Source organism: Thunnus albacares, chromosome 15 (assembly GCF_914725855.1).
Source record: "Thunnus albacares chromosome 15, fThuAlb1.1, whole genome shotgun sequence".
Classification (NCBI taxonomy): domain Eukaryota; kingdom Metazoa; phylum Chordata; class Actinopteri; order Scombriformes; family Scombridae; genus Thunnus; species Thunnus albacares.
Genome location: NC_058120.1, coordinates 27,639,993 through 27,652,015, shown reverse-complemented (window position 1 = coordinate 27,652,015; position 12,023 = coordinate 27,639,993). Strand labels below are relative to the sequence as shown.

The window sequence follows — 12,023 nt, the reverse complement described above, 5'->3', positions numbered from 1 at the left end:
AAATGTTGGTGTTTCTGCTTGAAACAAACCGACTGAAACGATGAATTGATATTTTTTGTTGCAGCTCCGGTCTTGACTGCAGTTTTCCTCTCAGTTCATTTCCTTCTGCTAGAAGCTCCACGCACGAGTAACTACAGGCTATCAAATGTCACCGTCCTTAAACCCATAAAAACCTCCTCTGTTTCCTGGAGTCGGTCTCGTTCTCGCTCCTAACGAGAAAGTCTCTCGTTAGGAGGAACCGAGACTCAGACGAAGTCGACTGAAGGTGTAAATAAACACGACTGTGAGTGCGACATTACCTCTGTATAAATACGAGCTCCTAATCGCTCACATACACAGGAAAACATCTTCCTCCTCACAGACTCTTCATCCTGAGCCGTTTAACAGCTCTCACCTCCTAATTAGTCTGGAGCACTGTGTTTATGCTGTTATGTTTTCCTCTTTAATTATTATTTTTTTTTATTTCCGTGTTTGCCGGCGGTTAATGAGGCGTCCAGCTCTTGTGACGAGGAGCCTTTCACAGCCCAGTGAGGTGAAAGTCAGCGGAGGGGAAAAAAGGACAAAAGAAAAGGAAAAGATTGAGTTTGATAATTAATATTATAAAGGTTTTAATATCAGTATTTTCTTGTTGCATAATTGAGTGTTTATCAAAGTGTGAGGATGGAAAAAACAGGAGGAAAAAGAGCAGAAAAGAGGGAGAGACGGAGCAAGAATGTGGGTCGAATAAAGGAGAAACATAAATTTAAAAAAAACGTATGGAAGGAAGGATGGAAGGAGGAGGAAATGAAAAGGTAAATTGAAGGGAAAGTTGGCAGCGGGAGGAAGGCAGGAACGAGGGGCCCCAGCAGGGACTCCAACAGGCTGTTGCTGAGGAGAACAGAAATATCTCTCTGTCACACTGTGGTCCCTCCACCTGCTTCTCCTCCAGCTTTTATAATTAGCTCTGCCTGAAAGGAAAGTGATAAAGTGCCGGTTTCTTTCTAGTCGCTGTGGCAAAATCCTGAAGATGATGGGTTTCCTCTGCAAAAAAAAAAAAAAAAAAAAAAAAAAAAAAAAGGTAGATTCATGTTAATCAAAAGCTGAAAAATCTGCAGCGTTTGTGGACAAAATAAAAAAAAAAGACGTTCCTGTTTTTAGATATTTTATTAGTTGTGGGTTTTTTTTAGCATGAGGCAGGTAAGACAGGAAGAACAAAAAAAAACAAATCCTCCACACCACATAGACCTGTCCTCCCCAGTGTAACAGTTTGTTTTCCTTTTGATATCTGTACAGTTCAGCACTAAGCAAAATAAATAAAACTCAGATTGAAGTTGAGACGTAGTTCTTCAGAAATGAGATAAGATGTAACTCTGTGTGTTTTTATCCGGAGGGAAATTTTCTGCAGCACAGTATTAAAAACACACACACACACACACACACACACACACACACACACACACACACACACACACACGGCGTCTCGAGTCAGTCGTTGAAAGTGGCAGCAGAGCTTTATTGATATGATATACGGTGACATTTATAACCACGGACGATACTTGTTTCTGATATTCTCTGTATAACCTGAAACCTCCCAACAAAATGTTCAGTTTACTGTATTACATCTCACGTTTTAGAAGCTGAAACCAGAGATTTTTGTTTTGTTTTTAGCAGTTTTGCTTAAAAAAAATGACTGAAACAAGAGTCAAAAAGATCAGTCAACTAATCGTTTCAGCTCTGATGTTATCACCTTCCGTTTAATTACTTCAACTTTTCTAAGACGCCATGTTTATTTCAGTTGGTTCGGTTTGACGGATGAATACATCACAACTGATTTTATATCAGGTTTCTACAAAGTGAAATCTTTAGCTTCAGCTCGCCGTCATATGTGGTTTAAACAATGTACAAACAAGACACATGTTCATTAGTGAAGCTTTAGAGCTGCTGCTAAGAGGAGTTGTGAACTTAAGACAGAACTAAGCTAGCAGTTTCCTCCTGCTTCATGCTAAGCTAAGCTAAGCTAATAGCCTCCTGAGTCTAGCTTCATGGTATCAATCCTCAGAAAGCACTAACAACATTAGCACTGTAGCTAATAGGATGAAACCTGAAGTTATAGTAGAACGAGAGGTGCAAAGACGGTTGTGTTTCAGCTGTAATGTGAATAAATCTGAAGCGTAATAACACGTAGCGCCTCATGTGCAACGCAACAGTAGAGCTGCAACAATTAGTCGATTAATAAAAAAAATCTACAGCTGCACAATGGCCCCTGATGCACATTTGAGATTTGCGACTATAGAAATAAAATTGACTTGACTTGATTACTAATCACTGTAAATGTAATATTTTGGGGGTTTTTTAGTACTTGGTGAGACAAAGTCAGACTCTGATGTGTTAATCAAAATATATATCGAGCAAATGAATCATTAGTTGTAGTTAACGTGCTGGAACTTTGTATCTTTTTGTGGGAAAAAATGACCTCTAATCTGAAAAAGATCATGTCACACCAGCAGGTTAAATCTCTCACAATTGTTTTTATCATCTTTTCCACAGTTGGAAACACAGCTGACCTCTGCTGCAGGGTCGCCTTGTTATTATACCAGCTGTTTATTTTCTCTTACTTACCGCTGCCCAAATCTCTTCCTGTTTTCAGGCAGCTTTTGTTTTCTGATCAAAAGCTGCTCCATTTTTGTCTCCCAGCATGCACTGGAAAGACTCTCCTGGTTACAGACTCACCTGCGGTTGCCTAGGGGAGGAGGAGGAGGAGGGAGGAGGGAAAGTCGTCACAGTCGTGCGTCACAGACGTTTCACAGCTCGACTGAGACGATGCAAACGGGGAGAAATGCAAAAAAAGGCTGCTCTAATTACATTTTTGCCCCCTACACTTACCCTCAACCCCTCTCTTTTAATTTCACAAATTTTTTTTTTTTTTATGAACTTGGAGGGTTATTTGTGCCCTCAGGCTCCGGTTAATCTCTGACCCTTCTGTACGATACAAGATCCACCGTAGACTACGCAGAATTTTAAACAGCAGAATCCAAAATTAGATAATATAACATAATAAAGGCTGCGGTCACGCTCTGATGCAGTATTTAGTCATATGTGGGGAACGATGCAGCAGATGAAACATTTCCTCACCAGCCTGTGTGTGTGTGCCCTCCACCTGCCCTACGGCTTACAGCTCACACACACACACACACACACACACACACACACACACACACAGCCACTATGATGCTACACTATGTTTATTATTTTTATCATACGAGATATCAGATCTAGCTTAGATTTCCCCGGAGGAAAACTCGTGTGTCACGCAGAGGAAAATATTAAAAATACCAAACGATCCACATCTGCTCCACCACCAACAATATTTCCTGTTTGCACAGACTGCCAACCCCAACCCCCTGCCGGTGCCTGTCGGAGCCCCCGCCAGCGGCGTTTTGGTGGAGAGCGGGCCCGTCGTCTACGATGATGTAGCCGTGGATGAGGAAGAGGAGGAGGAGGAGGAGACTTGTGTCAGCGCCATGGAGCTGATGGGAGGCCACGGTCAGTGTTTTCTTTAAGCTACAGGAGAATATGTGTCATCAGATGTTGTCATATACTGAAATAGATGTTTATTTGTGGCTGAAGCTTTTACAACACACATATTCTGGAAACATGAGGGTCGTCTCATATTTTCAGACTAGAAAATCACATGTTCATAAGATCAGTTCTCTTTGACTGGAGATTGAACCGGTGTAACAGCTTCTGTCGTAGCTTTAATGATGCTGCGTGTGTCTGTTTACAGTGAGTCTGTTAGTCTGTCAAGTCCAAGAGGTGTGAGGTTCATTTAACCTGCAGGAGAAGCCTGTTTAGCCTGTTTAGCGTGTTTAGCGTGTTTTTTTTAATCACACAGAGGAAATAAATTCATGAATTACTGCAGAAACACAGCGAGGACTGAATCATCTGTCAGGCTGCCAAGAAAAATGGCTGTCACAGATGATGAGGAGCTGAAAAATAAAAAAAAATAAAAAAACAACAACAACAACAAAAAAGAGCCAGAAAAGCGTGAGAGTCGTCTTATATTCCAGCCAATACGGTATTTAATGTCTGATCATACAGTTTTATATCTCGAGCTCCTGGATTTGTTACTAAATCAACTCAAGATTTTCAATAAATTTGATCTTCGAGGCAAATTGATTCTTTATCAAATCATTTCTTTTAGTCAAAATGTTTGTTTTTCTTTTACAACAAGTGAAAAATCTGCGAATGTGGTGAAATTATTTCAACGTGTTTCAAATAAAAATCCACTCAAGAATGATCTAGAAGTGTCAGTTACGCTGCTGTTAATTAGCATTTTCATTCTGATCTATTATATTTTTAATTGATCCAAAGACCCCAAAGTGTCAATCGATGCTTTAATTTGTCTTTAGATTTGTTGATCAGCACATAAACAGCTCATGTAAACACACTTAATACAAAGTAAACATAAAGTTCACGTGTTTAAACAGTTAAATGATGATTGAAATATAAAATCTTTTAGACTCTGGTTGGGTTTAGAGGAGCTGATACCTACAATCAGTCGAACAATTCAATCAACAGTAACGTTGATAATTGATTCATTCTTTTATCATCTTATTGTGAAGTTTTCTTCTTGAAACAAGACAGAAACAATCAAACTGCTTCACTAGAATCAATAAATAAATAAATATCTTGTCAGATTCCTTCATTTCCAGTAAACAAGTCTCGTCAGACTCATTGACTTTGTGCCGTTTTCTCATCACTTCATCTGAACATTTGACTTTAGTTCACACTCGCCGAGTCACTTTTTTTTAATGAATCGGCCTCTCCGGGTCACCGCTCGGACTCCTGGTATGTTTTAATGAGCTCAGATTAAATTTCTTTCACTTTACGTCTCCGGCTGTTAAACTTTAAGGACCCTGACTCTGCCGCAGTAAAAAAAAAATTTTCAGTCACTTAATTGATTCCTGTAGGGAAACTCTCTTTGTTTATAGTCATGCAGAGAGGTCAAAGGTCAGGGTCAGCCTCAGAGCAGCACCTCTGGAGCTGCTAGAGACTCGCGGAACGGGCAGGACGCCGACGCTGGAGATTAAAACGCCAGTCAGATGATGGAAGGTCTCGCTGTTCCTCCTGCAGCGAGCGATGTGACACTTTTCACTTTTTACTGCTCTGACCTGTCGATGCTCCTCGTGAAGTCACACAGAGCGTCTCTGTCGGACGTCTTCTGGAAGGTCGAATCTCCGGAGCGTGTTTACTTTTCTCTGGTGACTTACGTTCATGCAGTTCCTCTCAGCTCGTCTACATCTCGGCTCTCCGAGGATTTCTTCTTCACGTTTCCCGTCGGCGTTTTCACAGCCGGTGTCAAAGTGAAACTGATGAGCTGTCAATCACCGGCTCACCTCTCTGTAGAGTATTGATTGAAACCAATATAATAACTGATACTTTACAAAAACCCCTTTACAAGTTCATCCAAATGTGTCAATGCGTTAATGTTTCATCAAGTTTATTTGAGCTTGACGAGCAGCTACAAGTTCCTTTTAAAACATTTATAAAACACTGAAGTGGAAAATCAATTAGAGTCAAATGAAATAAAACAAAGAGGAAAAACTCACAGAAGAGTTTTTAGTTTAGATTTAGAGAGAGTTGAGGTAGATGTTTCTATCTGTTCAGCAGCTTAATGTAACTTCATCATGTTTGGTTGTGAGGTTCAACCAGCTGACTGCTTCCTAAACATCTGAGTGGATCATCAACGTAGAGCTGCAACGATTAGTCAATTAATCAATCAGCAGACAATAAGTCAATAATTATTTTGATAAGAAATGAATCATTAGTCATTTTTAAAAGGCAAAAAAATACTAAAATTCTCCAGTTTCAGCTTCTTAAATGTGAATATTTTCTGGTTTCTTTAGTCTTGTGTTACAATAAACTGAGAATATTTGGCTTGTAGACTGTTAGTCGGCATTTTCGGCTTTTTTGGAAACACTGATTGACATTTTTCACTATTTTCTGACACATTAAAGACCAAACAACTAATCCATAATGGAAATAATCGTTAGTTCTACTTCTAGCTTTATATTCTTCAAGCATATCAAAGATGTATTTTGTCCCTAGACTTTTATAAACAGCAGCACTTTTAATGTTGTTATAAATTAATATGACGTGGATTTAGCAAATATTGGAACATATCTGAGAAAAACTAAACTAAACAACAGTAAGAATCTAGAACAGTTTGTTCAGTGTTTGGTATTTGACGTGTTTCAATACTCTTTAATGCCTTTTTGGTGACTATAAATACCACCGATTAATCACCAGTATTCCTGTGGGAGAGAGTAAAGTCTGTCTACATGTAATTTAAAGTTATTTTCCTTCCTTGTGTGTTTCACCCTCCAGATTACGGCTCTGATGGAGATTACGATGATGGATTCTAGCAGCGGTTTTCCCCCCCCGAATCACTTTCCTCAACTTGGTACGGACCGTTTTGCGACCTCAGCTGCGTTAAATGTTTACTACCAGGGACACAAAACGATGAGAGACGAGACGCTGTAGGGGAACGAGAGATGATTCCCATCAGGAAAAAAAAAAATGTGATGCAAGAGAACAAAAGATGGAAAAAAACAAAAAAAAAAAGAAATCACACACCTGGTTCAAACTGGGAACAAACTGGGAAAGACACTGCTTGGATGCTGACAGAGATGGTGAAGTGGAAACAAGGGATGCGAGTATATCTTGAACAGTGCGGGTCAAAGGCAGCATGCAGCCGCAATATTGCAAAACCAAAGGTAGGAAACAAGTAAGTATTGATTTAGCATAAATACAAACACATATATAGATAAGACTGACGTTTGAACAGCATTTAAATGACTGTATCTCAATGTGTAATTGTGAAACAGTCATTTAAATGCAGCTGAAACAATAGTTATAATAACACAGACAACTTTAAAACACTAGCCCAGTTACTGCTGGAGGTCTTCTGACCTGTAAAAAATTGCTGAATCATTGCTTACTGGAAAGTTCTCGTCATGTGACAAACAAACGCTGTTGAACTTTGTCTCCAGGATGAATTTTCTGACTAGAAACTTTCTAGATTTTTTTGGTCGAGATATCGAGGAAGTTTTTAATGTAGCAAAAAAGAGAAGCCGAACAAAAAAAAAAAACCATATTATCCTTAAACTTGCACTTTGTATCCATAACACTCGAGTACTTAACCAGTCATGTGACTTCCTCGTTGTACTTCCTGACACCTACTTCTGTCTTAAAACATATGATGTCTGATTATTATAAAAAAAACAACAACAACATGCTGAAAAACTTATCAGGTTAGCGTGATATTAATCATAATTATCAGTATTTGCAAAGTGTTTTACCGTCATTTCTGGTTCAGAAAGTGGTTCAAACAACCTTACTGGTCAGATTAGTATTTATTAATATTAATATTAATGCCTTAGCTGATTGGTGGACAGACAACACGTCTGCTCTGCCGAAGCCAAAGTATTTATGATGATAATGTTGCCTTTTTGAAGAATTATATTCAAGCAATCCCAGGTTAATGTGCCAGAGCTTACTGAAAAACAATAGTGAGATTTTAATTTTGGAGGTGGTTAGTTTAAAAAAAATATGATTTGATTTTGTTTTTATTTTGCTATTTTAAGTTGGGTTTTTTTCTTTTATTTTTTGATGGAATTCTCTACTTTTAATTTATGAAACTGTGTCATTTTCTGTTGAAATATTCTTCACGATGTCCTGTCAACAGGCCGGAGAGATGTTTAAAGTCAGGATGTAAATATGTTCTCTGCAATATTATATTTTACAATTTGAAAAGAAGGAAGCAGATCAGAGAGCAGATCTATTTTGTATTTAAAGCTTTGATGATTTTTTTGTGTTTTTGGGAGGGTGGGGGTAAATGATGATATTTGGGAGGTGAAAGAGAGATTGTGGCCTTTTCACTGTGTTGACACAACAGTATTTAATGAGGCGTCTTGATTTGAAGCCTCTGTGCTGCTGCTACAGTTCATGATGTTACATCTGCATAATGTTGTGTGAATTTGCTGCTACAGTAAAGATTTCACTAAATGAAAAAAAAAAAAAATCTGTTGTTTGTTTCCTTTTTGTCCGTGTTTGTAGAGAAATCATGTGTGACAGTGTTTTATTTGTGTCTGAAAATTATATTTACAGAACAGTTTGGACACCAGAACCAGTTTTCTCTGTTATTTCAGGTTGAATATGATTTTATATGGTGATTTGTTAGGAGGTTTAAAAAGGCCACAGGACTAAACATGCAAGGTTTCTGCACGTAATGTCTCATTGGATGAAGGACTACAGGAAACATGTTGATCTGCACCATATTTACTGTTCGAAACACTTGATTTACACACAATCACAAACACAATCTGTAGATTAACGACTAGAAAGACAAAAACATTTAGTCTCAGGTTTTGATCTGGTAAAATATCATAATTATAAGTGTCTGGAAGGCCATGTGTATTAGATTATTGAGCCTTTTGGAAAGAAAGTGTTTATCACCGCGTGACTTTGATGGTTAAAAATGAAGATCTGAACGATTTCATCTCCATTTTCAATTTTTATTTTAGGAAAACAACTTTGATTGGTGATCAAAGGTTTGAGACCTGACTTTCCCTCAACAACAAACACGAGGCTTGACGTAGACTCGTCTTGGACGACTTTAGACTGATGTGGACTTGTCTCAACTGACTGATATGAAACTTGACTTGAACCTTCTGTAAAGACTCCGGACTTGATTTGGTCTCGTCTTGATGGATTTGAGACTTGGACACTTAAATGACCTGAGATCTAAATTAAACTTTGACTTTGACTTTGACTGTAGACTTTTTGACTTGTTTCAGATGACCTGAGACTTGACTTAAACTGATCTGAATGGACTTTGACATGAGAATTGATCTGGACTCGTCTGCAAAGACTTGAGACTTGACTTGGATTCAACTTCTGTTGAATTATCTGGGACTTGATTCGTGTTGCCTTCAGGGACTTTGAGACTCTGTCTTACAAACTCGAGGCCAGACTTGGACACTCAAATTACCTGAGATCTAAATTAAACTAGTCTAGATTTACTTTGACTGTAGACTTTTTGATGACTTTGACATGAGAATTGATCTGGACTTGAGACTTGACTTCTGGTGAATGATCTGAGACTTGATTTGTGTTGCCTTCAGGTACTTGAGACTTGACTTGGACTTGTCTCAAATGACCTGAGACCAAAGTTAGACTTTAACTATAAACTTTGTTTTGACTGAATTTTCCTGATACTGACCAGATCTGTCCTCAGTTTTGTCCCAATTTTTTCATCCTTAATTGGGACAAATTCTTTTTAAGTTGTTTCATAATTCTGTTGATGATAATTCTCTTGTGCTCAGTGTTGATGTCACGTTTCACCTTTTTTGTTCTTCTGAATGAGCCGATTTTATTGACTCACCTACAGTTTTTCTTTTTGGTCTAATTTTTTTTAATTTTTTTTTTTATCATTTCTATGAAAACTTGAACTCAGCCTGAACTCTTCATGATAAAAGACAACATCATGATCTGACACCATCCTCCATGACTGACAATGCTTTGATCAGATAAGTATCAGATACTGTTTCTCTGCTGTCGCCGGATCGTTTCACACCTGTTCACTTATGTCACTTTTCTAGATGTATTGTTTTCAGAGATATTAGGTGTCTCTCGCTGTGTGTGTGTGAAGGGATTCTATAGAAAGATGAGTCACTCATCAGAGTGGGAGGAAATCTGAAACCGAGGAGGCGCTTACATCAGATGATGAATGCTGAGCCTTAACGTGTAACGATTTCTCTCGTCTGTTCAGACAGTTTCTGGAAAACTGAAAGTGTTTCCAGCTCAGTCAAGAGACAAAATCTGATCTTTCTTTGGAAAAGATGCTTTAGGACTTTAAAAGGGACCATTTCATTGATTTTCAACTGTATCTCCAGCTATCTGAATAAAGGATATATTGTGATAAACACCTGCAGTTGTTGCCAATGTTCTCTGTGTCTCTGGGGTGCAAAACTTCCTTGTTCTCTGCGCTTGTATTGCAAACTAGCTTCGTTTCTAACAGCGACCATCCAAAAAAATATGAGTGCAGAGGATGTTACGGACGAGGATGCGTTTTATTGTTTTGGCTGACTCAGATATTCAGTCATATTTGTTTGAGTATACGGCGGAAGAAATAAAGCAGATAGAGGTCGAGGCTGCAGCTGCATTAGCCGTGTGACAGGATATGGCCGGTGGGGGTTTGGCGTCAGAAGCTTGCACGTAATGCATCCTGGTACATGTAGGCAGGAAAACTCTCTCAGTCAATATAGCATGCGCAGGAATTAACTACGTTTAACATCAACACTGGTAAATGTACTCTCCTTTAATGGCCTGTCTTTCCGCCTCTATGGCTGGAATTCTTCCTGATTACATAAATTTTTGGTTTATGGAAGGTGTTGCTTTGAGTCAATTCATCCTCCTGCACCAGGGGCCGCAAGGAAAGTCAGATATTTTCAAATCAAATAAACACAGGAGCTTTAATGTCAACAGAATCCTGTAAATGACTAAATAAACCATATTAATGACTTTTTTCAGTAACACAATGTGGAAATCCTCAAGTTAACAGCAGCTAGCAGGTTCTGTGTTGACTGAAAGTGATGTTGGCAGAAAAGATCATGCTAACTCATGCTAGGTATTAGCGTGAAGTTCAGTGGAATAAGTCAAGATAAGTTCTGATAGCTGGTTACAGACAGATCTGCGAAAATACCCAGAATTCATTAATAAACTCCCACACTAACAAATCTCTTAAAAAAACAAACCTTTTATCTTCCTTCACTCTTTTTCATTCAGTCAATTTAAGAATCTACCAGTTGTTTCATATCTTATCAACATTTGAATCTGATCAGCTTCATAGTTGTGAATCAGTAGCTGGTGAAGAACAGGAGGCTTCAACAGCTGTTAATTGACTCTGTCAGCGACGTTTCATTAATATTTCATGTATCAGGCTTCTCATCTCATCTTCAGGTTGCGAACATGAATAAGACTGTCATGTTTCTGCCTCCTCAGCCAATGAGAAGTGTAGAAGTACTTTGAGTTGTTATTTTAGCCCGGTGACTTGCAAATGTTCACAGTTAAACCTGTGAAGCCTCTGATTCAAGGTTAGAAACTCTGCACAGCTTTAATACGGTGCCAAATTTGAGATGCAGCTAAAACTGTTTCTGCATACGACCATTTAGAAAACATAATTGCTGCCTTGTGCACTTTTTTTTTTTTTCTACTTTGCAAATGTCTTGCAAGACTGACAAGTAACTCGGTCTGTATTACAGGAGGAGCTGCAGCATCCGCATGGTTGACAACTCATTTTTGAATCATGTCTTCAAATTTACCTCTGTCAGTGCGAGGCTGCTGCATTTAAAAAGGATTACTACAGTCACTGGAAAATTTATGGAAAATGATTCATATGCCCAAATTCAAGAAAAGCTTCTGCAGGTTGAATGTATATATTATTTTCAGAGGTGTCACATTTTTCATGTCCAGGTCTTTTAAAAGAGTCGATGGTGAAAACATCTCGACCCCGAGTGCCAGATGAAGATCTGAGAACGTGAACATAATTGTACTTTTGAAAGAAATTTACAGCTTTTTTGGGCGGGAAATTAACAATTTATGAAATATTATCAGATTTTTTTTAGTCTAATGAGAACAATAATCAAGTTTTATTGAAAAGCTGCACATTCTTTAATTTGACTGAATTAAATGCATTAAAGCTGTAATATTTTAAAACATAAGAGTCTCAATATTTTATTTTAGAGATGACAAGTTAATTTCCAAGATGCTGAACTATACATATATCCATTTGCAGAAAGATTTCATTAGATCTTATGAAAGTTTAATGACCTATGTGAGGAAATTGGGTAAGAAATCCAAGGACTACCTGCTCTGTAAAAATGAACCATAATTAGTTTTAATTTTGACTTTGCTCTGGTAAAAAAAAAAAACCCTTTATTCTGGTCATTGAAAAGTCAGACAGTTTAATGACCTTGTTTTAA

General features: G+C 38.1%; 1 protein-coding gene across 1 annotated transcript in view; it reads left to right on the top strand.

The window, feature by feature from the left end:
- The window catches only part of LOC122998676 (transcription factor IIIB 90 kDa subunit-like), a 124,774-nt gene extending 116,607 nt beyond the window's left edge, over positions 1 to 8,167 (top strand). Inside the window, exons 18-19 of the mRNA XM_044375642.1 lie at positions 3,363 to 3,522; positions 6,367 to 8,167. Coding sequence (XP_044231577.1) covers positions 3,363 to 3,522; positions 6,367 to 6,404 — 198 coding nt within the window. The 3' untranslated portion in view covers positions 6,405 to 8,167. The remainder of the gene's footprint in view (positions 1 to 3,362; positions 3,523 to 6,366) is intronic.
- The last annotated feature ends 3,856 nt before the right edge of the window (positions 8,168 to 12,023 follow it).